This window comes from Populus trichocarpa, chromosome 1 (genome assembly GCF_000002775.5).
Source record: "Populus trichocarpa isolate Nisqually-1 chromosome 1, P.trichocarpa_v4.1, whole genome shotgun sequence".
In the NCBI taxonomy this organism is placed as follows: domain Eukaryota; kingdom Viridiplantae; phylum Streptophyta; class Magnoliopsida; order Malpighiales; family Salicaceae; genus Populus; species Populus trichocarpa.
Genome location: NC_037285.2, coordinates 46,215,091 through 46,241,236, shown reverse-complemented (window position 1 = coordinate 46,241,236; position 26,146 = coordinate 46,215,091). Strand labels below are relative to the sequence as shown.

The window sequence follows — 26,146 nt, the reverse complement described above, 5'->3', positions numbered from 1 at the left end:
TCTTTTCATACTATAAAACACTATCCAAAATATAACCTTTGCATGTATATTTATTAATATCATCATTTACCCTCTAGTTTAGCATCTTTTTCCATAATTTATCACGACCACATACACTCTGCAGAGGAAGATAGCAAATCTGCTATAAAATCCCGCTTTCTGCTATTAGAAGATTTTAGAATGGAAGAAGGGAATATTAGTGATCTTGTGATACTTTCTTACTCAAACAATGGCAGATGAGGTGACACCATTGAATTTCTGGATAAGCTATAATGGCATGAGAGTCAAATAGCGTTAGCAGAGAAGTGTGTCAAGTATGAGAACAGTGAAGAGGACTTGAGGAACAAGAGTACCCTGCTTCTTCAGATGAATCCAGTTTACAAGAACATTCCTGTTCTCATCGCAATGGAAAATCAGTTTGTCAATCCCTTATTATTGTTCAGTATAAGGACAAGGAAATGCCTTATAATTGGATGTTGTAAGTGCAATGTCGTAGCATTTCAAGCAATTTCTTTTATTACATATGTTTAGCCGAATATCTCTGTGTTATGAAATATCTCACAAAAATGAAATTCTACATAAAAATAAAAGAAAAATAAATAGACAAAAAAAACTTTAAACTAAGTCATCCTCAATTATCTTTTGTTGGGTAGAAATCATTCATATGTCAATAATCATATATGTTAATCTTTTTTCTATGTAGAAAATTAAATTTAGTAAATACATTAATTGGGTAAGAAAAGTTACCGGGTTTGATTGAGCCTGAGGAGGATGCTGTCAATGTTGTGGTTGAATTTCGTAGTTGAGGGAAGAAGAAGATGAAGAAAATGCAGAGAAATGGGGCCTGGGCCCCTAAGGTATGAGAAATTGAAGGAAAATGAAGAAAAAGGTGGGCTAACGCAGTGTATATCTAGTTTAGAAAATTAAAAGTGAAAAATGTACTGGTTGGTTGGCTTATTATTTTTATAAAAAGTAAAGTTAAATGCGTGTTTAGTGTCGAGTAGCAATTGTTTGTATATAGATTTTTTATTTTTTATTCCTAGTTCTGGGAGTTGCCATGGCACCTGCAGCACTAGTTGTAGGTCTGTGGGGTTCCGATGTGAAAGTCCCGAACCCAACTCATAGAGGATTGGGCTGGGAAGGATCATCTAGGAACCTGCACATGGGCTAGATGAGCTAATATAGTTGAAGACTTGATACTGATGAACAAAGAAAATCAGATTTATCTTTCCGAAATCTTGACATCTTTAATATAGTTGAAGACTTGATATTGATGAACAAAGAAAATCAGCTTCAAGATTTATACTTTGTACAGTACCCTTCTCCTAACTCTCTAGTAAATAGAGAGAAGAAAGAAATTTACTAGTGACAAGTTCTTTGCCCTCAACCAGTTGATGGCTGTAACACTGTTGGATACATGGGCAAGCCCTTTCGGCATGAGAGTGAGAATAGGCATTAGAAGAGAAGGGTGTCAATTATGAGTATACTGAACAGGACTTGAGGAACAAGAGTCCTTTGCTTCTTCAAATGAACCCAGTTTACAAGAAGGTCCCAGTTCTCCTTCACAATGGGAAACCAATCTGTGAGTCTCTTATTGCTGTTGAGTATGTTGATGAGATGTGGAATAACAAGTCTCCTTTGCTGTCTCCTCATCCTTAAAAGAGAGCTCAATCCAGGTTTTGGTCTGATTTTGCTGACAAGAAGGTATGTGTCTAATCTGCATCCTACCTTGCGTATGCTTTCTGCTGTTGAAAAGGAATCGGTGTAAATTTTTGTGCTCTGTAGTCAACCATCAAATTAGCTGATTGATCCACTTGACAATGGTGGGATATTGCTCTGTAGGCGTACCGTTCTGGAAGGAAGACATGGACGGAAAAAGGAGAAGAGAAGGAGGCAGCTAAGAATGATTTCATTGAGTTCATTGAGTCCCTCAAGCTGTTGGAAGGGGAGCTAGGAGACAAGCCTTATTTTGAAGGTGACAAACTCGGTTATGTGGTCCTGTGGATGTTGCACTTATCCCTTTCTATTGCTGGTTTCATGGATACGAGACGTTTGGCAACTTCAGCATAGAGGAGGAGTGCCCCAAGTTGATTGCTTGGTGTAAGAGGTGCATGCAGAAGGAGAGTGTATCCAAATCTCTTGCAGATCCGCAGAAGATCTACATCTTCATGGCGGAGCTCAGAAAGAAGTTTGGGCTTGATCAGTAGATTTATGGAAGGATATGTGCTTCCATATACATGCTTGCTAGTTTCTGGTACTCTGGTTTCTGTTTTTCTGCCTAGTATAGCTTCTATTCCAAAATAATTGTTACAAGCACTTGGTTGTGACCTGTTTGTGTTAGAATCTGAACTCGCTTGTTGGGACTAGGATTACTTAAAAAAGGTCCCAAGATAATTCTAAGCCCCAATTGAATACTCTTACTATTGCCAACATAATGTTCTGAATTCCTTTTCAATCCATAAAACATTATCCAAAATATAATGTTTGCATGAATATTTAGTAATATCGTTCTCCAGCTTAGTTCTTCCCACTTTATCCCAACCGCACACACTCTGCAGAGGAAGATAGCAAATCTGCTATAAAACTTCGCTTTCTGCTATCAGAAGGACAGCATTTTTAGAAGGGAAGAGGTTAGTATTTGTTGTGATACTTTTTTCCCTTCTTCCACAGTGGCTGATTACGTGACACAGTTGACTGGATAAGCCCTCTTGGCATGAGAGTAAGAATTGCACTGACAGAGAAGTATAAGTACAGTGAACAGGACTTGGGCAACGAAAGTGATTTGCTTCTGCGGATGAACCAGTTTACAAGAAGATTCCAGTTCTCATCCACAATGAAAAACATGCTTTTGAATCCCCTATTATTCAATATATTGATGAAGTGTGGAAGGACAAGGCTCCTTCGCTACCTTCTGATCCATATGAAAGAGCCCATTCCATGTTCTCGGCTGATTTTTCTGATCCTTGTAAAATTTATGTTTTCTATTACTTTTTGGTTGCACTTGTCTGATATCTATGCATGGGTGCTGGGATTTTATCAGTTTATTTGTATCTGTTGAGTGCACACACAAAATGAAGGGAATGTTATGTTTGTCTAATGTTTTCATGAAAAAAGTATCCAAATTTAGCAAATAGATTTTCTGTGTAAATTCATAAATCTTTTTCGGACTTATTTTGGCATTTTAAATGAATGTCCTTTATAAGTAGATGTTGTCATAGCCAGATGAGAACCAGGATGGAGAAGGCAGCAGCAAAAACAGCAGCAAAGAATCGGAAAAGAAGAATTTGCAGCAGCAGCAGGGTCGGTGGAACAGTCCTTGCGGGAAGGGGACTTCCATGCTGTAGTAGGTCGGCTAGAAGAGGCATTTCCAAGCAGCAACCGGAGGGGATGAAAGAGGAAGTATACTACAACGGAAAAGGAGAAGAAGAATACAGATTTGAGAGGCTTTACATGTGGCAGAGACGGCCTTGACAAGAATACAGATTTGAGAGGCTTTACATGTGGCAGAGACGGCCTTGAAGTCAGCAACTCAACCTGGAAAAAAAAGGTCTCCGAGTAGTTCTGACTTGAGTTTTGAGTTGTAATTTGTTACAACTACCTTAGATTAGATCATGATTATCCTTATTAGCTATTTTCCAGCAAATAGAATCATTGTTAGGCTAGGATATATATCTATATAAATAGCTAAAGGTGTATGAACAATTAGAAATAAAATAACATGATTTTCTAAAGATTCTTTGCAAGTACATATTTTTAGCTAAAGGTGTATGAACATATTTTTATACAGATTGACAAACATCATATTTCTAGCTAATGATCACGTCCAAACACACATATAAAAACCATTTTCTTAGATAAAAATATCATTCACTTTACAATTGATTTTAAAGTTATCATTAAAAAACAAAATTCTAAAAAGTGTGTTAATAATAGTTAGATTTTTTTTCCTCTATATTTATTCCAACCCGCGGCACATGGTACGGGTCAATGAGCTAGAAATAATTATAATTTTCAAGATCATGAGTTTCATATGTTAGTTTAATTTTGCCTAGGATAATTTTTATTTTTAAAATAATTTATTATTATTGTTGTCTCATTTTATATTATATTATTAAAATTAATCAAAATTCTCATCTTTTTTAAAAACATAATTATTTCTTGATTTTTTTTAGATTAAAAAAAAATTTTAGTCACACTGGACACTAATCTTGTAAGTGAGCGTTTAGAAACACAGTTGTACCGTGTTTTTAAAACAAATAATTTTTTTATTAAAAATTAAGTTTTTTATGTGTTTTATATTATTTTGATGCACTGATTTTAAAAATAATTTTAAAAACATAAAAAATATTATTTTAATACATTTCAACATGAAAAATATTTTAAAAAACATCAGTAACCACACTTCCAAACATCTCTAAATAAATTTTACATGCACGTAGCTTTTTATACAGTACCTGACCAAACCACCTCCTAAAGGCCACGACCATATGCTGCCCGAAGAACAAGAAATTCAACAAAGCAGTAGGTGGCAACCGAAGCCGTTCAATCAATGAGAGATTGCCAATCCTCCACGGCGATCTTCGGCAAACAATAACTATGCTTCATCTATTTGACATTTTGGAGAGTCTTGTAAAGTTCTCAAATAATAGGTCAATCGTTGATCATCAAGCAATATTTGCCTTAAAAAATAGTTTCAATTTTTTTCTTGTGTACACTAAACTTTTATTTTCTAAGGTCTACATTGGCCAATTCATTTTACTATATAATAATTAAAGAGCTTAAAAATAAATGCAATTCTTAATGTTCATCCAAGATAAGATATATGACTACACAATTTATCACTTGAACACAACAGCTAACCTACTTGCAAGTTGAGAAACATGGTGAGAGGGAGATCAATTATAGAGAATAGATCGTCGGATATTCATGCCCTTTGGTACGTGTGAAGATAGAGGAGCAGAGCTATCCATGCACTGAGGTGTACGTGACCTGCCTTGATGATGACGACATTGAATGCTTGTCACCCACCTTACCTAACGTTCTTAAATGGCCACTCCCAGCTTGTTACGAGTAGCTTCACCTCTTGTTCATCACTGCTTTGTGCAGAATACCAAACTTGAAAAAAAATTGAGAGAGAAAGAGGGACGATGGAGAAGAAGGACGAAGGAAATCCTCCAATGGCAGTGATGGGGTCAAGAGACGAGAATGAAGATGTGAAAAGCACCATGCGCACAGCTGAGACTATGTTGCGTTTGGTGCCTGTGGCTTTGTGTGTCTCAGCACTTGTTGTCATGCTTAAGAATACTCAAACTAATGACTATGGATCCCTTTCTTATTCAGATCTTGGAGCTTTCAGGTACTTCATATTTTATGTATTTTCTTGCACCCATTTTTAGTGCTTTTTACATCCAAGTTCTGTGTGTTTGATTGCGAGTTTTTTTTTAAAAAAAAATTAATTGGAGATCCATAAAATATTGTAGGGTTTGATTCTTTTAATTTTGAGTTAAGCATAATGCTAATTTTAAGAATATTTTTTCTAAAATCATACTTTGAAGAATTTCTTGTATTAAATGAGTGGTTTATACAATTGGATCTCATAAATCCAAAGTTTCTCCAAGAAGAATTTCTAGTGTGTGTATATATAAATAAAAAATTTATCCATACATATAATCATATAAATCAAGAAATCAAGAATAATATATGCCAATAAATAAAAAATTATTAATGATATCTAAAATAAAAATTAAAAAATCAAGAAATAAATGTAAATTAATATATTTAATTCTGAAAAATAAAATTGATAATTTTTTTATTAAAATAATGTTTTATTTAAATAAACGATAATAGAAATAAAAACACAAATAAAATTAATCAAATAAAAAAAAACCATCATGTAAGGCTGCACATATTATAAATATTATATAAAAATATTTTTTTATTTTTAAAAATAAAATTTATCCATACAAAAGATTAAAAAAAAATTATCCATGAGTTAGGAAAACTCTTCAAATTTAAATATAGAACTAAAAAAATCATTGTCATTTAAAAGTGACTATCTAAACAAAATAAAAGAAAAAAAAATATTAATTTAAATATAAATTAAAAAACATAGAGAAAAAACCATGTAAAATAAATCATTAATTTTTTAAAAAAAAAAAAACAAAACAAAAGGCAAAAAAAGCAAAGGTTGGGCACTACATCTGCTTGGTCCATTTGTTTTATCCAAAAACTTGTTGTCAATTTATTTTTTATTCAAAATATTTTTTAAACATTATAGGTAAAAAAAATCTTTAAAAATCAAATTAAAAAATATAAAATTTTAGTGATATTGTATATTAACTTGAGTTAATTTTAAAATAGTATGAAACGATATTATTTTAAATATAAAAAAATTAATTTTTTTTTAGAGTTCACCCTATTGGTAGATTTGGATAGATCAACTAATTCAATGAAATAATGTTGGACTAAATCAATGTGTAAATGGTTAAAAAAAATCAGCTCTTGCCAAGCTTTAAATGAGCTGGTCACCGGTTAAAAAAACCTCTTAATTCAATTCCTGTTTTGAAGCATGATTGTTTTTCACAATATTTCATTTCAACTTTTTTTTAATCACATCCATTTTAATTATAAATTAATATTTATGATATAGGTATTTGGTGAATGCCAATGGCATCTGTGCTGGTTATTCCCTTCTTTCAGCTGTCATTGTAGCCATGCCTCGAGCATGGACAATGCCTCAAGCATGGACTTTTTTCTTACTCGACCAGGTAATTATTAATTCCATCAAAATTCTCAACCTTAATTTCATATAATATATATATTAATCAATCTATTTTTCGATGAACCTATCTAGGTGTTAACGTATGTGATTCTGGCTGCCGGAACAGTGTCGACGGAGGTATTATACTTGGCAAACAAGGGAGACACATCCATCGCTTGGAGCGCAGCTTGTGCGTCGTTTGGTGGATTTTGTCACAAGGCCTTGATATCCACAGTCATTACATTCGTTGCAGTAATCTTCTACGCAGCTCTCTCGCTCGTCTCTTCCTACAAGCTTTTCAGCAAATATGATGCGCCAGTTGTGACCCAATCAGGCGAGGGTATTAAGACTGTCACCCTCGGTTCACCACCACCACCACCACCACCACCACCAAGCAACCTCCACCTCCATCTCCATGCGAAGCTAGCATGTCCTGCCCACAATAACAGCCCAAATTAGGAGGAGGTTGATGACTATATATAGAAGGTGGTGGCGTGTTTTCCACCGTCACGAGCACTTCACTGCCGTGGTGTATATAACTCCCAAGAGACCATGCTTTCTGAATCCATGCACTTGAAAATTTATAAGAAATATATATCCTTTGTATCTTTAATTACTAGCCTTTGGTTTGTAGAAGTTGGTGTGAAGAAATTAATTATATGAAATTTGTAAGCAATTTATAAAAAAGCCTTCCATGAGACCATTTGGCTAGAATTCAGACTCAGAATTTTGTACAGACAGAAATTGTTTGCTCAAACCCAAGTTATTACTACATCATAGAAGATAGAGATGGAGACAGAATTATTGTGTGTTTCGCTCAATGTTTTTTTATATTTTCAATATCTTTGTTTTTTTTTTTTTTTTATATAGTTACAAACACTATTGTATAAGAAGCATGAGCAATAAATGATTAAACAAAAAGTGAACAACAAACGACCATGAGAGTTTTGAGCTCCTTTCATGAATCTGTTCAGTATCGCTTGTGCAGAACAAAGCTGCTTCGAGAAGCCATAACTAATCCAATGGAATTCTAGTGATGTTGTTTATGACATGGTCTAATGAATCAATCGGGTAAGATTTTTATTTATTTATTAACGTTGGTGTTTAGACCAGGTTGTGTGTATCTTGATTAATCCCACATACCCTAGAGTTAACGACCATGTAAATCTAATCGATTTTAATTCATAGTTTGACGAGTTTAATTTTAAACCGGTTTAAATATTAATCTAATAAAATCTAAGTTAAACCCACTAAATTTAAATAAAACCTGACTAAGTTAACTTTAATTTTGTTTATATAGAAAACAAATGTAATTTTAGTTTATTTTTATTTGTTTTAAAAAAGTCATTTTATTTTAAATAAACAAAGCAATATTCTTTTATAAGTTGACTTAATCAATCCGTTTAATATTATGATAATTATTGTTTTAATTTTGAATCGATTTGAAGATGGATCTAATTAAATCCAAGTTGACGTAGCAAAATCTGAATAAAACCCGACCATGTTAACTTATATATATATATATATATATATATATATATATATATATATATATATATATATATATATATATATAAAACAATAGTATTTCTGTTTTTTTTTAATTTATTTAAAATAGTCATTTTATTTTAAATAAACAAAACAAAATTATTTTGTAAGTTGACTTAATGAGTTTATTTAGTATTATGGTAGTTGTTATTTTTTAAAGTGTTTTTACTTAAAAGTATATTGAAATATTTTTTTTAAAATTTATTTTTTTATATTAACATCTAAACGATCTAAAAATATAAAAAAAATTATTTAAAAAAATTAAAAATTTTAATTTTTTTAAAATAAAAATAAATATGGTGAATAAACACGAGGCTGATAAGCATGCTTTGTCCATTTATAATGAAATTTCAAAATTATCTTTATATATATATAAAAAGATTCCATCTCTGCCTCCCATGACAGTCGACACTGAATATCTGTGGGCTTTTGTAGTCATCTCTTTCCTTCTATGACACGGCCTTCTCTGCTTCACAACTCGAGATTTCAATTACTAAAATTATTCTCTACATTGATTCCTCAAAATATCAAAGAAACAGAAATTCCTGCCCTCAAATATTAAAGGGAAAAAACCATCAATATCAAGCATATTTAAATTCTTTGCTCATAAAAAAAAATCAAATAAGTTTTAGGATGCTAAAAAAAAATAGAAGGGGAAAAAAACCGAAAAACCGATTAAACTGAGAAAACCGGAAAAACAATAACCGAAAAAACCGAACTGTGAAAAAAAACGATTAAACTAATTAGAAGTTTTAAAAAACCGACCGGCTCGGTTTTATAAGTCTGAAACCAAAAAAATCGAATAAAAAAAAACCAAACCAAACCGAAAAAAACCAAGCCAAACCCAAAAAATCGGGTTCTGTTCTAAAATAACGGAGCCAAACCGAAACAGGTCAGTTTGAACCGGTTTCGGTTTTTTAAAAAAAACCAGTTTGATTATTTTTTTAATAAAAATCGAACCAAATCGAAAATAATCTCCCCTAAAAGAAGTCCATGTAAAAAAAAAAAAAGAGACTTTTTAAACCTGGATATACCCTTATATTAAAAATCTTTAGTCTTAAAAAAATTATCTTAAATTTTAGTCTATGTTTTTTGGGGCAAAGAAAATAGTAAATAAACAAAATTAAAATATGAAAGAAAAAAAACTTGGAAACCTTTAAAAAGCCTTATCATTATCAGAAAGGAAATTTTGACAGGCAGAGAAGCAACCACACAAGTGCCAATTTTGTAGCTTTGTAAACCACCACCAAAATCATAATATCCTCTCCATCCACAAACCCCTTCTCTTTCACTTTCTCACTCATTTTCTCTCTTTCCAAACACAAAACAAAACCCTTTTCACCCCTTCAAATTCCCTATCTTCCCATCCCATTTTCTCATTAAGGTAAGCACTACTTCTGCACTTTGTTGTTAATTAAAGATTTCAACTTTAATAGAAATCTTGAAACTCTTTGTCTAATTTACTCAATTTACCCGATATGGAATTATAAAGGGTGTTTTTAGGTTTCTTGTTGGGTTTTGTGAATGGGGTCCATGGTGGTTTTAGTAGGTAGTATGCCATCTTTGGCTTCCCTTGTTAGTTTAGGAAGCTTGAGTGGGTCTACAGCTACTTCTAGTTGTGTTGAATCTTCTTCGTATTCAGTTGTGAAGAGAGTTTCTTTATCAAAAAGGAGTCTTAGGAGGGCTAAAAGTTGGCATTGTGTGTGTAAATATTCAGTTACTGCCACTGATTTCATTGCTGAGCAAGGCAATGCTGTATCACTTGATTCTAGTAGTAATGGTGATGGTAATGATGGTGATAGTGGGGTTGTACTTAAACCTAGTCCAAAGCCCGTGTTAAAATCGCCGGCTGGTTCCAAGGATGAAACCCTTTTGAGTATGAATTCTGTTGGGTGGGGTTCTTCAAGGGGTAGTGGGGATTCTGATGAGGAAGAAGAGAGGAATAAGGTGATCGAGTCACTTGATGAGGTCTTGGAGAAGGCTGGAAAGCTTGAAACTTCAAAACAAAGCCAAGTGGGTGCGAGTGCTGGTAGTATTAGGAAAGAGAATGGGAATGTAAATAAAATGACACCATCTAATTCATATACTGATTCGAGAAATGTTAATTCCACGGCTGCTACTCGTAAAGCTAAAACTTTGAGAAGTGTGTGGCGGAAAGGAGACACGGTGTCTTCAGTGCAGAGGATTGTCAAGGAAGTTCCGAAGGCTAGTAACAAGTTTATCAAGGAGGAACCTAAAACAGTAGAAGGGACAAAGCTAGAATCTCAATCACGTGTTCCACTGAAACCTCCTCAGCCACCTCTAAGACCTCAACCAAAGTTACAGGCCAAGCCATCCGCAGCTCCTTCACCTATCATTAAGAAACCTGTTGTTTTGAAGGATGTGGGGGCTGCTCCAAAGTCACCAATTAAAGATGAAACAGGCTCAGGTGCTGCACAAAGTAAAGGACAGCCAATTTTGATTGACAAATTTGCTCGCAAGAAACCGGTTGTCGATCCCGTAATTGCACAGGCTGTTTTAGCTCCTACTAAACCAGGAAAGGGCCCTGCTCCTGGGAAGTACAAAGACCGAAAGAAAGGTGCTTCACCTGGAACACCAAGAAGGCGGATGATGGACAATGATGTTGAGATTCCCGATGAGGAGCTCAATGTTTCTATTCCTGGTGCAGCTACTGCGAGAAAAGGGAGGAAATGGACCAAAGCCAGTAGGAAGGCGGCTAAGATCCAGGCTGCCAGAGATGCAGCTCCTGTCAAAGTAGAGATTTTGGAGGTTGGGGAAAAAGGCATGTCAATCGAAGAGCTAGCCTACAACTTGACCATGGGTGAAGGTGAAATTCTTGGGCTTCTGTTCTCAAAGGGGATTAAGCCTGATGGGGTGCAAACTTTGGACAAAGAGATGGTAAAGATGATATGTAAGGAGTATGAGGTGGAAGTCATAGATGCTGATCCAGTTAGATTTGAAGAAATGGCAAAAAAGAACGAGATTCTTGATGAAGATGATCTGGACAAACTACAAGAGAGGCCTCCTGTGCTTACTATAATGGGTCATGTAGATCATGGCAAGGCAAGTAGCAAGATTCTCTATGTTTCTTCATTATCTTCTTTGTCTCATTCTTGGTTATGCTTTGAATGTTAAGAAAATGGTGGTATTTTTCTAAGATTTTTCTAATGTATCTGGTGTTATCCTCTTGACAGACAACCCTGTTGGATCATATTCGTAAAAGCAAGGTATGCTGAAACTTCTTAATCTTGATACTCCTCTTTTATTGTTGTAAACACCACAGACAGAATTGGATTTAAGTTTTGACGACACTCTTTCCATGTTGTTCCCCCCTCCCATCACAATAAAGTTTTTTTTTTTTTTTTGGTGTACTTATGATTGGAGGAAGATAGAGAATGTCCAGCTTGTAAACTTGAAATTGATTTGGGACTAGTTGGTTTCCGAAGCTACATGTAGACTGTTCTAAGTTGACATGCACAGAATTTAACTGTAGCCTGACAGATGGATATCTGCAGGTGGCTGCCTCAGAAGCTGGTGGGATTACACAAGGAATCGGAGCATATAAAGTTATGGTACCTGTGGATGGCAAGTTGCAACCATGTGTTTTCCTTGACACTCCTGGGCATGAGGTAAGCAGATTATCCAATTATTGCTGTTAATGTACGTCAGTTGCTCTTTGTCAAATAGTTAAATGCTTTGCAGATCATATCTGACGTGCTTTAATTTTCGTTTAAGTAGCTAATGTTCTTCTGATATTAATTTATAAACTTAACTGTGAACCGAGCACACTCGCCTGCATTTGGATGATTTCTATATTATCCACTGGTGCAGGCATTTGGAGCAATGAGAGCCCGTGGAGCAAGGGTGACTGACATTGCTATTATTGTGGTGGCTGCTGATGATGGGATTCGTCCCCAGACAAATGAGGCCATAGCTCATGCCAAAGCAGCTGGAGTACCCATTGTGATTGCGATAAATAAGGTATGTCGACAAAAGTGGGTTTTCTTGTTATCAGAAAGTAACGAAATAAGAAACACTTGCCCAGCTGCATTTGGAAATGCCTTTGTTTTGCTTGGTGATGGCTAAAGGAATTTCTGATTCTGTTTTTTCTTCAATTCTACCAGATAGATAAAGATGGAGCTAATCCAGAAAGAGTTATGCAAGAGCTTTCTTCAATTGGCCTCATGCCAGAGGACTGGGGTGGTGATGTCCCAATGGTTCAGGTATTTTATATTTATTGCACCTTTCTTTTATCTTTATCCTTTTCCAGACGCTTATATACTTGTGCCTCCTTTTAACAGGTCAGTGCTCTCAAGGGGGAAAATATAGATGATTTGTTGGAAACTGTTATGCTTGTTGCAGAGGTCAGTTCAAATTTATTCATGTGCCAATTAGTTGGTTTCATTTTTGTCTTTTTGTTGTGAAATGAAATATTCGTTGTCTACTGGCCATTTATGTCATCAAAATTGGATCCATGAACCTCTCTTTCTCTCTCTCTGCTAGTAATATCTATTAGTATTATCTTGCAGTATCTAATTGATTTAGTTGAGTGGCTTGCATTATCTATTTCATTAGTTGCTAGTATTTAATCTATCTTATTAATTGCTAAGAATGTGTGTTAGTAGTAGTTGCAGTATTTGTAATGAAAAGATTAACTTTTGTTCCTCAATAAGTGTGATATCTTGTAATTGTCCTTTGAAGTTTCCCATGCTGGATCATCATGAAACTTGAATATGGTGTATGTGATTTATTGAGCACACAAAGGACAGTTAAAGGTGCATATGTACAAAATCATGCATGCACTCTCCCAAATCTCTATAAGATATCTGCCAAAATATCTAGAAATACATTGCAATTCATAAACCCGAAGCCATCAATGATTCCTTGGAACAATTGGAATGTAGCATACATTTAACGTTATGCTATTTGTGTTTTCTGACTTCATGCATGATTGTTTCAGTTACAAGAATTGAAAGCTAATCCAGATAGAAATGCAAAGGGTACAGTTATTGAGGCGGGCCTTGATAAATCTAAAGGACCAATAGCTACTTTTATTGTACAGAAAGGCACATTGAAAAGAGGGGATGTAGTGGTTTGTGGAGAAGCCTTTGGAAAGGTTGGTTAGTTGGAGTTTGAACTTTAAGATAACTCGGAACTTTCTTTAAGAGAAAAGTTGCTGCTTAGTGTGATTTCACTCAGCTTGGAGGACTTCTTTGTTATGCTATTTTCAGGTTCGGGCTTTATTTGAAGGTGGTGGAAAACGGGTTGATCAAGTGGGACCGTCTATACCTGTACAGGTTTGTTGTTATTCTCTTTCCATGCTTATTTTTGTTTCCTTGTTGTATTATGTATGTTACTTATTTTTGTATGGTGGCTTTTTCATAGACAAGAATGTAGCTGTGTTTCTTTTTTCTTGTTTTCATCATTATTGTCAGAATATTCAAGATCTAACATCACTGTAATGTTCCCTTTTCACCACACATAAACCAAACCAACAATTATGATAAGCATGAGAATTTAAACTTCCATAAATACAGATGCCCCCAATATTTTGATACTTGAAATAATTAGAATTATGAGTATCAAGCTCAATCCCCAAAATGCTTCTAATTTTGAAAAAAAGTGTGACTATGATTTTAGAAGGTTGTACATGTCTGCTGGGTTATTATAACAACAAACCAACCTCTATTTTCTTTTCTTTTTATCTTATGTTATATGTTCATGGATCCCTGTCATATGGTTCTCACATGACTAATTCATATGAGTTTTCATTTGAAACCTTGCAAATATGTTAAACTTTTCTCTACAGGTTATTGGTTTGAGTAATGTACCAATTGCTGGTGATGAATTTGAGGTTGTTGCCTCCCTTGATATTGCACGTGAAAAGGCAGAGGCACGTGCAGAATTATTATGGAATGAACGTATATCTGCTAAGGCTGGGGATGGGAAGGTGACCCTTTCTTCCTTAGCCTCAGCTGTTTCAGCAGGAAAGCTATCTGGATTAGACTTGCACCAGCTGAATATAATAATGAAAGTCGATCTTCAGGTTTGTGCATTTGCTATTCATTTTACTGTTCCCAGATAAGAACAATTTTCATGATGTATGCTTCTTCATCATATTGTCAGTTCTGTTGAAATCAAGTTGTGTTTGCAAATTTGCTATATTAATTGACTTTTATATGTGTACTAGCTTATACTGATACAATGCATGGGAATGTTTTTCAGATCTAAGCACTGAAATCTCAAAATGCATTTCATGAATAGATTGCTGAACAGATAGTTACCTAGACACTTGAATTTATAATAATATAATTGAAAAGTGAAAGGTGCTCCAAGATGCCATTTGGTTTGTATTATGTATGAATTTGATTCATAATACAAGAGTTGCTTTTGACAAGTTACTTTGGTAAAATGCTTTAAGTTGAACAAATATGTATTTGTCTACAATGCTATTAAAAAAACTGCTTCAAGTTTCTTTCTGCATGTCCCTTTGATCCATGTTAAAGTTAAAATTACAAGTAAAGGTGTCCTGACTTCTTTTTGAAGCAGAATTTGGCTCAACATTATGAGTAACTTATAAATGAACTTTTATTTTTAATTATGAAGTTTAAAGGTAAAATAAGTTTACTTTTAGTTGGACTTTGATGTTGTGTCGATCACTAACTTCTGCAGAAAAATAATCTGAATGAAAAAATCAGATATTGAAAAATGTTAACCAAAGACCATTTTAACTCATGCTATGAAATGCTTTTGGAAATCAATTTTTCAATAATAGCAATGCAATTTGTGGCTTGATTGTTTCATGGGGATGACCAAACTCAACTGTTCATGCATGCACATTCATACCTTGAGCAAAATATTTGTTCTATTGCACCAAGGATTTGACAAAAAATTTTACATGATCACTAGTATGGTTTATACTTCATACTATAAGTACAAGTAAAATTAATTTCTCTTTATTATAAATAGGGATCTATGGAAGCTGTCAGGCAAGCCTTACAAGTACTCCCTCGAGATAATGTGACTTTGAAGTTCCTCTTGCAAGCAACAGGAGATGTAAGCAACAGTGATGTTGATCTTGCTGTTGTGAGTGAAGCCATTATTTTAGGATTCAATGTCAAAGCTCCTGGTTCTGTAAAAAGTTATGCAGAAAAAAAAGGTGTTGAGATTCGGCTATATAGAGTTATTTATGAACTAATTGATGAAGTGCGGAATGCTATGGAAGGACTTCTGGAACTTGTTGAGGTCAATTCTAATTCATTACTTTGTTTCTTTTTATTATAATTTGTGTAGATTGCAGATATTATTTAGGTTAGATTGTTTATAACCTGTTTTATTACATTTTGCATGATTGGGGATATGCATGTTAAATGTTCACCATTTTTAGGTAGGGGTGGGGTGGTGGCTATACATTAATTGTTTTTTGATGTTTGATGTGAATGCCTTAAGTGCGTTTTATTTTTTAATATGGGAACAAACTTCGTAAAGTGCCTCTGATATCGTCTAGAAAAATTAAACTGTGATTCTTCTTTCTTTCCATGCATGCTTGTTCAGCATATCATAGTACAGGCATGCTGATGTTTCATGCTCGTACCACTACTGTTCAGCATTTTGACATGAATTTCTCCTCCAGCAAATAAGTGTCCATGAAGCATATATATCCAAGGCAGGACACTAATATCTGATGTCTAATTGTTATTTGGCCTTTGCTGGGGCCTAGGGTTGAGGGTTGGGGGATGGGAGCAGCTATTTAGTTCATTGTTTCCAGTTAGGACAATGTTTATATTTGTTCTGCTTTCCTGCCTTTCTTTAACAGACTGCCCTTAAAAATACTATCATTGCAGCCCATGTTTATTTAAGTCAGGAATATTCTTGGTTTATGAGCTTGTGCTGCTTTTGATTTAATGCTATGAAATATCCATTGCTGTATATTTACTGTTTTGCTGCTTGCATACTAATAGGAACAAGAACCAATTGGCTCAACGGTAGTCCGGGCAGTATTTAGCAGCGGCAGTGGTCGTGTTGCTGGATGCATGGTGACAGAAGGCAAAGTAATAAAAGGCTGTGGCATCAGGGTTGTCAGAAATAGAAAAACAGTCCATGTTGGTGTCCTTGATTCTTTGAGACGTGTTAAGGAAATAGTGAAGGAGGTATGCTTTTGATGCCTGTATAACTTTGCTTTGTTACAGTGGGTCAAATTTACAGCTTACTTTCAGTATTACAATATCAACAAACTAAAACATTTAGTTGATCTCGGTGCATCTATCACCCTTTCCAAAGACCTGCATTTCAGGGGAGCATTATGCAGTGTAGTCACACCTCTCGACATCTATATAAGCAATCCTTGTTTAGGGACTCGATTTATACTGACCTTTATTGAGTTGTCTGTCAAATATCTGTAACTGCTTTATTTTCCTCTTTCTTTTTTAGAATTTCTAATGATGTATATAGAGGAATGTTTTATCTATTGATTGGATGTCCTTAATAACTCAGCTATTCATGGGGGGTGTTGTTGAAGGTTAAAAAACAAACATAATGTGATTTCAAAACTTGGTCTCTTTTAGGTGATATGCCTGCGTTATTCAAGAAATAGCTCTATTGCAATATGGGAGACTTCTTTTCTCTGATGTACTAAGAATTTCAAGTTGCTGTAGTTGTTGGGTTTGAATGATTTGACTGGATCATCCAATTTCTATTATATTTGATGAGATCAATTCTTTATCTTTTATGCCTTGCTTTCTTGGGTCAACGTGTGGAGTCTATATGTGAGAAATGCAGCCTCTTCACTACATCTGCATTTACATTTTTTATTCGAAGTACCCTGCCTTTTCTTGTTCTCAGTGAATGCCCTTCTCCTGTATAAGATTATAAAATACCTTCCCTGGTGGTTGTGCTATATTTTTCTAACTCGATGCCTGGTATAATAGGTCCATTTCTAATGTGCTTTTCTCTTTTAATATCAATCAGTAACATTCTATTATTCTGCAATTCTCCGGTGCACTGGGCTTGAGGATCTTTTGGGGCCCCTCCACGTTTTCCATCTGCTGTTTATCTAACCTTGTACAAATGATATCTTTTCCTGACAGGTAAATGCTGGACTAGAGTGTGGTATTGGGGCAGAAGATTACGATGACTGGGAGGAAGGTGATATTATTGAGGCCTTCAACACAGTAGAGAAGAAGCGAACCCTTGAAGAGGCATCAGCTTCCATGGCAGCTGCAATGGAAGAAGTAGGCTTATAGAGTGGCATGGAGTTTTAAAGCTGATATATCTGGTTCTCATGATGGAACCCAAAGCAACACAGGTTGAATAATGGTAGCACTATCGAATATGTTGTCTAACATTGCTCAGTTCATGGAGTACAGATCAGTTGCCCTGCAGATACAATTTATTTCAAGAACAGGCACAGAGGATCAGATCGGAGCTATTAGTGATTTTGTCCATTGTTGTCTGCTATTTTGTTGTATATATTGTAACAGATACCAGATTTCAGTTACTTTCTGTAAAGGAGAAATCATACCAGTTCCTCAAGATTCAATGTTCCAAAACAATGTAACATTTCTGAAAGAAATTAATTTTTTTTTGAAGGTGCTCAGAACCTGGCATGCATAGTCTCATACATTTTCTCTCGGACAGCCTACGTGCTGATACATGGTTTTCTGACATTGAACATCCATTGACCAGCAGAATCAGCACATGTTTGAAAGTGCCAGTAGGAAATGGGGGGAGTGGGATTGGGAACAAGAAAGTTCTTGATGCCCAGGTGAAATAAATGCATTGCCAAGCACTCTGAAAGTACGTGAAGGCAAAGTTTTTCTTATTATATTTTTTACTTTTTTTTTTAATAAATTCCATTCTAATGTTATCCCATGAAGGAAAAGGGTGTTTAGATTTTAGACTCTCTTTGAGTTGGTGAAATTACATGCTCTGCTAACGTTTTCGTAAACTTGATGAACAAAAAATCACAAATCTTAGTTATTGATCATTTAAATAAATAAAAAAAGTTAAATTTTAGTTTTATAAATTAACTATTTGTGTAATTTCATTACATTCTTTCTTTTTAAGTATGTATTTGATAATAAAATAAAAAATAAGGTTAAATTAGAAGAAAAAAAACCCCATAAAATTGATGTTTTATACCCTAAATACAAAGCGTATGCTTAATTATCAATAATTATAACATACTATAGATTAAATAAAAGAGAGAAAATTAAAAAAAATATTTTTGAAAAAGAGATCTTTTTAAAATTCTTTCTTCTGTATATCTCACTCTATTTTATAATGTTTTAATTAGTGATATATTATTAATTACTTTCTTATTTATCTTAAGAAAGAAACAAATACAAAAATAAAATAAAATAAAATTTATGATCCAATAAAATAATAAAAATATCTTAACTTAGAATTTTTCTATTACTTGTATTTATGTTTTTCTTCACAATAAATTTCAGAGTAACTAATAGGTTTATCACACTAATGATTATATACATTGATCATTATAGGATTTTTTTTTAATCAATATTAGCTTTTAATTTAATTACATTGAAAAGAAAAGTTATGAATTTAAATAAAATATATTATATATTGTTGTAGGTTAAGTAATTGATATAGAGTATGATAAACATTGTTATTTTTTAAAAAGTATTTATTACTTGGAAATATATTAAAATAATATTTTTTAATTTTTTTTACATCAATCTATTAAAATAATTTTAAAATATAAAAAATTAAAATTAAAAAATAATAATTTATTAGAAGCACAATCCGCATTCTCAAACCCCTAAAGTTTAAATGACTATGCTCAACTCAAGCAGTCTACGCCCAGCTGACAAGTTTCAAAATTCAAAAAAACTAACGGTCAACATTTTCCTTAACCCGGCCAGATGACAAAAATCAATCAATCCATCCCATGATGAATCAATGTTTTACCTTTCATTAACAAAATCAAAACATTCTTCCTTTCTTCTTCTTCTTCTTCTTCTCAAATAAAGAGAAAAGGATTGTTCAGTTCAAAAGGTATCTTCTTTTTCTCGTCAAAACAGTGCCTTGTTCCTTCTGAAATATTTTTCATTAATTAATTAATTAATCATGGAAGATAGTGATACTTCATATGAACAACAGCAACTTAATCAACGGCAAGACCCACTTCTCCTTACTGATGTTTCTTGGCAGCAACAACAACAAAACAGCAGCTCTCTTTCTTACTCGCAGTGTAAAATCACTTCACTCACTCTAGTTCCCAGTTTTGTTTCTGTTGTTTCTTCAGGCTCTTTAATTGGTTTCTCTCTTTTTTATTGTTTAGATACTCAACCCATTTCATCAAAGTTTCAATCTTTGACCATGGTAGATTCAATTTCTTTTCCTAATTCAAATGAAGGTAATGTACCAATTGTTATTTTCTTATTTATTGTACAATCATTTTTATCACTAAATGTGAAAACTTTTCCTTTCTTGTTGTAGTAGATATGTATTGGCAAGAAACGCAAAGCTTAGAATCAATTTCTACGCAAAAAATCATACATCCAGTTGAGAATGATACAATTGAGGGTAAAAGATGTCTTCTTTTTAAAGTTTTGATCAAGAATTGGTTGTGAAGATTGAACTTTATGTATTGGGGTTTCAAGATTCAAGAATTTGATTGAATTTTGTGTCCTCTTTTCAGGTAGGTCCGTGATAGGGTTTTCTTTAACATCTCCTGATCTGGTTATTTGTGCTGCTTCACCTGATATATCAAGAACTGGATATGGAGATTCTCCTGATTTCATGGATAAAAACAAATGTTCAATTGAGGTTTCTTTAGAGAATGGTATTGATGGGTCTGGTATCAAAGACTCCAGTAAGACTCCATGTGTAAAGTTCTCTCCAGTATTTCAAACATTCAACAAAGAATTGTCTCCTGAATCTTCATTTGAGCTCCTTCCACAGACAGAGAAAGAAGAGAAATTGGTGAAGGTTTTCGTTCCTGGTGTAAGCATCAATGCAGGATGCACTGGTGGGGCTGTGTTTTTGGGTGGTGTAGAGTTTGTTGAGGATGATTGTTTTGCAGGTGGTGATACTGTAAGGACTGATGCTACAATTGGGGATGGACAGGATGGGGGTCTTTCTCTTTACCAAACAGCTCGTTATGGTAACTTCTCGTATTGTTTCCGAGGACTGGAGCCTGGGACTTATGACGTTAGTCTGCACCTTGCAGAAATTGTATTCACCGAGGGGCCTCCTGGGCTAAGAGTATTTGATGTTTTTATACATGAGAAGAAGGTGAGGAGTCATGAAACAAAACAAACAGGAGTTTATGGAGGTTGCTAATGCCATCACAACTTATTATGTTTCATTGGTTGTTTTTGTAGGTTGTCTCATGCCTAGACATATATGCACAAGTAGGTGCAAATAAACCTCTGGTTGTATCTGACCTTAAAGCTTTCGTTGAGGGTGATGAGGGCTTATTGATTAGATTTGAAGGGGTGATGGGAAAACCAATTGTATGTGGGATTTCTGTTACAAAAGATTCTTCTGCTCGTAAGTTCAGTTTTCTATCTTCTTTTCGTTTCCAATCTTTTTGTTTGTTGTTCATGTTTCAAGATAGAGTTTTAGTCAAGTTTTCTAAAATTTCTAATTTCAGATACTGGAGAAGCTCAATTACTAAAACCTGTGGAAATGTCCCAAGTAGCAGAATGCGAATCACCAAAAGTAATATCACTTAATCCTCTAAGATTCTAATTTAGTCTTGGGATAAATATAAAGTGTGAAAACATTAGATTGTTGCCTTTAAAAATATGGTTAAACAGGAGGATAATGGTCACCTTCAAGTGGAAGGGGATTATGAGAAGCTACTGAGAGATTATGAGTGTCAGAGAAGGGAATTAACGGAAATGAGGAGGACAATGGACGAACTTAAGAGGGAAAACCGACTTAAGAGCAGGGAATGCCAAGATGCTTTGAAGTCTTTACAGGAGCTCCAGAATGAGCTCATGCGCAAGTCAATGCATGTTGGGTCCTTGGGTATGGAAATATAATTCTGTCTACAGTTATCACATTAACCATCCATAAATATTGATTTTACTGATGGTTGGTTGTGTACAGCCTTTGCCATTGAGGGACAAGTGAAAGAGAAGAGCAGGTGGTTCACATCATTGAGAGACTTGACAAGAAAACTGAAGGTATTGTTATGAATTTTGACATCTCTCTGATGGAATATCTGGTAATATGATACATTATTTAAAAAGTTTTTCATTTACAGCTTATGAAAATGGAGCACATCAAGTTATCAGAGGAGGCACTGGCATACAAGAATTGTGTTGCAGATATGGAAGATATGAGGTTTACTATTGTGTCCACAAGTAGGTCAACGTGCTGATGATGCCTTGTCCTTGTCAAACTTAGCTATCTCTCTTCTGCACTTATAATTCACTTGTTTTGTTATGACAGTGAAGCAGCAAGTAGAATTGCATGAGGATATTAAGATTAAATTTGTTGAAGGAGCCAAGGAAAGAAAGGAACTGTACAATAAGGTTCTCGAGTTGAAAGGTAAATTTATTTTTGCTTAATCTATCTTAAGTTCTATAGGTTCGGAATTTAAAGACAGTTTACTGAAAAATGAATCTTCCTTGCAGGAAACATACGAGTGTTTTGCCGATGTCGACCTCTAAAACCTGAAGAAGTAGCAGCAGGAGCTTTAGTGACTATTGATTTTGAATCTGCTAAAGATGGTGAGCTCACAGTTATGTCCAATGGGCTTCCAAGAAAGACGTTCAAGTTTGATGCTGTTTTTGGTCCCCAAGCAAACCAAGGTAATCTCACCTTTTATAAAGAAGTTCAATTTGGATAATCCACTATGTTCCCTCCAATAATAACAGTTGCTTTTATGCTTGCTTGTTTAGCTGATGTTTTTGAAGACACTGCTTCATTTGCTAGCTCAATTTTGGATGGGTACAATGTCTGTGTTTTTGCATATGGACAAACCGGGACTGGAAAAACTTTTACAATGGAGGGTACCGAAGAAGATCGTGGAGTAAATTTTAGGACACTTGAACAAGTTTTTTGTATGATTAAGGAGCGAGAGGAGCTGTTTCGATACGATGTATCTGTAAGTGTTCTGGAAGTTTATAACGAGCAAATACGAGATTTACTGGTCTCGGACTCTCAGCCAGGTGTGGCTGCAAAGAGGTATCCTGAATTCCTTGTCATTTCTATCCACTCTCTTCTTATGATTTCTACAATTTGTTTGTGAATGGTTCTTTTCAAGACCACAGTTACATTATGATATTACTCTTGTACAGTTGATAATATCAATATTCGTATAGAGTGTTTTAGCCATATGAGCGTTCAATTTCCTTGTTGCCGTTTTCTTGTAAAATTTGTTGCGAACTTGATTGGCAGTTTCAACACGATTTAAACGAACTCAATCCCTTTCAATGATTTCAAAGGATATTTCTTCATCTTTAACTGTTATATACTTCCAAACCATGAATCAATGCAATACAAAAAAATTGTTTAATATGAAATTTTCAGAATAAGTTGTGTTTAGTATAATAAAAAACAAATTTCATTGTTTACCTGAGATTTCACTGACATTAATATTGGGATATTTCATCAATAAACCACTTGTCTATATCCTCAGTGTTATCATCTCTGTGTCAGTTTCGCTGAAGCATTGGAGTCTTCTTCAACTAATTAATAAATATAATTAATGCAGGCTGGAAATAAGGCAAGCTGGTGAGGGACTACATCATGTCCCAGGGCTGGTTGAAGCACGTGTACACAACATGAGTGAGGTTTGGGAAGTTCTACAAACTGGTAGTAATGCAAGAGCAATTGGCTCTACCAATGCCAATGAGCACAGCAGCCGATCCCACTGGTACGTGGCTCTATCCTCCATTTGAGGTTATATCTATATTGGATATTTACATTATATGTTTGAAACTGTGCTATCTTTATCCAGTATACATTGTGTTATGGTAAAGGGAGAGAATTTATTGAACGGGGAATGCACAAAGAACAAGTTATGGTTGGTTGACCTAGCAGGAAGTGAGAGGATATCAAAAACAGAAGTGCAAGGAGAGCGGCTCAGGGAAACTCAAAATATCAATAAATCCTTATCTGCACTTGGTGATGTCATATCTGCTCTTGCAACTAAAAGCCCTCACATCCCATTCAGGTTATAAAATTTCTAGCTAATCTTTGATTTGTTACTTTTCTATCTGCATACCTTCAGTTTAAATGTTAATAACATGTTTTCCTGCTGTGCAGGAATTCCAAGCTCACCCATCTGCTTCAAGATTCCCTGGGTACTTTTCTACCTGAACCATGCAGCAAATTCAAATTTAGGTTGATTTACTTGGTGTCATGCATGTATAATGAGTAAATTGATAAATGGATCTGTATTTCTTAGGAGGAGATTCGAAGACATTCATGTTTGTACAGATCAGTCCCAATGAGAATGACCTTGGTGAAACTCTATGCTCGCTGAATTTTGCTAGCAGAGTTAGAGGGATAGAGCTGGGTCCTGCAAAGAGACAGTTGGACAATGCTGAACTTCTGAGATACAAACAGATGGTATGTTGATAACTTATACTTTAAATGCCCTGATCTTTATTTAACCTCAATCTATGGTTGTCATCTTTCTATTGAATCAGTACTGAATGTTCCTATATGTTCATGGGTTCTCATATCTGTTAAGTCTGAGAAATCAAAGCAAGATTTGAAAAGCAAAGATGTGCAAATAAAGAAGATGGAGGATACAATCAATGGTTTGGACTTGAAGACAAAAGAAAAGGACCTTAAATATATGATGTTGCAAGATAAGGTAATATATAGGTTGTCAGAAACTATTGCAATTTCATTTATAAAACAGTTCAATTTTTTTTCTTTTCATTATGTTGGGAAAATAGGCAAGTTACTATTCTGTTCTTTTTTTTTTTGTCAAATTTTGCAGGTTAAGGAGCTGGAGGCACAGCTACTAGTTGAAAGGAAGCTGGCACGTCAGCATGTGGACACAAAGATTGCTGAGCAGCAACAGCAACAGCAAATGAAACAGCAGCAAGCTGAACATATCATTGCACCACCTAGGCCACCACTTCCAAATCGAATATTAGGGAGTAACTGGATTTATAATGAACCTGCAAACGGTGCATTGAACAAACAACAGATAAATCCCACTCAGCCACTTGCGGGGAACACCAGCAACAAATCCACCATCCCCCTTCCCTCCACAGATGGGATTGTCAAGTTGATTGATTCTACTGAAAAAGAAAACAACCCTGACATGGCTAACCAACCACGATTGCCAAAGAGGACTGGCAGAGCCTCAATTTGCACAACAGCAGGACAGGTCCTAGCAGCCCCAGCTCCAAGGCGTAACTCAATGATTCCACTCCCAAGCATACCGAGTTTAGTTCAACTCCCAAGTATACCAAGTTCATTTCTATTATGCCAAGTGGATATGAAACAAGATTTAGAAGGGACTGAAACAAACTGTTTGCACAAGCAGACACATTGCGACAGCCCTAAAGGAATCAGAAATGGCTCCAAGAGACTAAACACCATGTTGAAACGAAGTCTTCAAAAGAAAGCTAACATGAAGTCCCCAATGCAGCAACATACGAGAAGAGGCGGTATAAATGTTGGGATGGAGAAAGTTAGAGTCTCTATTGGAAGTCGAGGCAGGATGGCACATAGGGTATTGCTAGGGAATGGCAGAAGAGCAGGAATGAGGGAAACTCACCAGAAGCAGATGCTAGGAGAAAAGGAAAGGAGGTGGAATAGTGGAACAGTGGCAAGAACTCCAATCTAATCTATACATGTCTAACTGATATTAACTGACATTAAATCTGCTTCCTTCCTTCTTGTATGATAGAAGGGAGAGAAAAGATTATGGTGTGTATTATTTATGATGCTAATCATCTGTTTGATTCTTGTAATTGTCAATGTTGTGAGATTTATATATATATAAAGTTTTTTAGTGATATGTGCTCCTTGCAGCTTCAGTTTTCATGAGAATTTAGTTCTCACAGCATGTTGCGGTAAAGAAAGATTTATGGTATTGCCATGTGTTAGGACAAGGAAGAAGCAAAGCATAAGAGTACTTGAGACTTGAGACAGCCCTGAAGAAGAAATAGAGAAGATAGTTCGGCCGCTGTGACTGATGGAACCACAAATATGGACTCTCGTCCACGAGGAACATGCCATCGCCCCTTCAAGATGAAGATATTTAGGGCAAACTAGATTTTGATGGGGATGTAACAGTCATTCTTGATTATTTATAGAATTTAGCGGCTAAATTGTGCACGACCTCCTGAACTATTTGGTCAAAGTACTATTAGTCTCTGTCTCTCTGCACTAAAAATTATGTCATCAGTTTTTGTTCTCATTGTTTGATCGAATTTAATCCACCCACCATCAATGAAAATTAAGTTTCTGTCCAAACTCTAATTTAGTTTAGAGACTAATAGTGTGCTTTTACCGATAGTTCAATGTCTGTTCAATTTAGGTCTTTCCCGTTTAGCCAAGCCTAGGCTGAGGGGTGACTTCACATCTGTTGTTCCATTCAGTTCAGAGGGTTAAACTTTCTAGTGGAAGAATTATTATTTCATCGATGCAAACGTTGGTGCTGCAGGGGAAAGTAATTGCAAACCTATCCATGCGAAATTGAAATTGAAGGAACACACTGCAGCATATTTTTTGGATCACAGGAAATGGTGTATGCAGTCACCCGGTAAATTCAAGAGGAAACTAATTAAGCAGATTAGGATAGCACTTTTTTTTTTTTTCTTGGAGGGGGGAGGGGGAGTGAGAAGGGGGGAGAGAGCTTCTTCTCTTTGTTTAAAATGAGGGAGGGAGAAA

General features: G+C 34.9%; 3 protein-coding genes and 1 pseudogene across 7 annotated transcripts; all 4 read left to right on the top strand.

Moving 5' to 3' along the window:
- The first annotated feature begins 117 nt into the window (after positions 1 to 117).
- On the top strand, positions 118 to 2,418 carry LOC112327585 (glutathione S-transferase U19-like; annotated as a pseudogene).
- Positions 2,419 to 5,060: 2,642 nt separating this feature from the next.
- On the top strand, positions 5,061 to 7,564 carry LOC7459167 (CASP-like protein 2A2). Its single transcript, XM_002300444.4, has 3 exons — positions 5,061 to 5,356; positions 6,650 to 6,767; positions 6,854 to 7,564. Exons 1-3 carry the CDS (start codon positions 5,148 to 5,150, stop codon positions 7,217 to 7,219), a joined length of 693 nt encoding a protein of 230 aa, XP_002300480.2. The 5' UTR covers positions 5,061 to 5,147; the 3' UTR covers positions 7,220 to 7,564.
- A 1,931-nt stretch (positions 7,565 to 9,495) lies between these two features.
- Positions 9,496 to 17,906, top strand: LOC7459166 (translation initiation factor IF-2, chloroplastic). The gene is made up of 12 exons (XM_024583263.2): positions 9,496 to 11,371; positions 11,503 to 11,535; positions 11,824 to 11,937; positions 12,140 to 12,289; positions 12,433 to 12,531; positions 12,610 to 12,672; positions 13,269 to 13,424; positions 13,540 to 13,605; positions 14,118 to 14,354; positions 15,278 to 15,553; positions 16,270 to 16,458; positions 17,395 to 17,906. Exons 1-12 carry the CDS (start codon positions 9,833 to 9,835, stop codon positions 17,548 to 17,550), a joined length of 3,078 nt encoding a protein of 1,025 aa, XP_024439031.1. The 5' UTR covers positions 9,496 to 9,832; the 3' UTR covers positions 17,551 to 17,906.
- Positions 17,907 to 19,113: 1,207 nt separating this feature from the next.
- On the top strand, positions 19,114 to 25,269 carry LOC7491373 (kinesin-like protein KIN-14Q). 5 transcript variants are annotated; one of them, XM_024593825.2, is made up of 19 exons: positions 19,114 to 19,324; positions 19,430 to 19,520; positions 19,611 to 19,685; positions 19,769 to 19,855; positions 19,971 to 20,566; positions 20,656 to 20,824; positions 20,928 to 20,995; positions 21,094 to 21,307; positions 21,389 to 21,465; positions 21,546 to 21,645; positions 21,734 to 21,832; positions 21,919 to 22,095; positions 22,186 to 22,471; positions 23,001 to 23,162; positions 23,247 to 23,462; positions 23,555 to 23,592; positions 23,697 to 23,860; positions 23,985 to 24,110; positions 24,240 to 25,269. In XM_024593825.2, the coding sequence occupies exons 3-19, from the start codon at positions 19,649 to 19,651 to the stop codon at positions 25,095 to 25,097; spliced, it is 3,474 nt and encodes a 1,157-aa protein (XP_024449593.1). In that variant the 5' UTR covers positions 19,114 to 19,324; positions 19,430 to 19,520; positions 19,611 to 19,648; the 3' UTR covers positions 25,098 to 25,269. The 5 variants fall into 5 exon arrangements, with proteins under 5 accessions (XP_024449593.1, XP_024449594.1, XP_024449591.1 ...); XM_024593826.2 differs by having other exon boundaries at positions 19,408 to 19,520; XM_024593823.2 differs by having other exon boundaries at positions 19,114 to 19,520; positions 19,772 to 19,855.
- Positions 25,270 to 26,146: the final 877 nt, after the last annotated feature.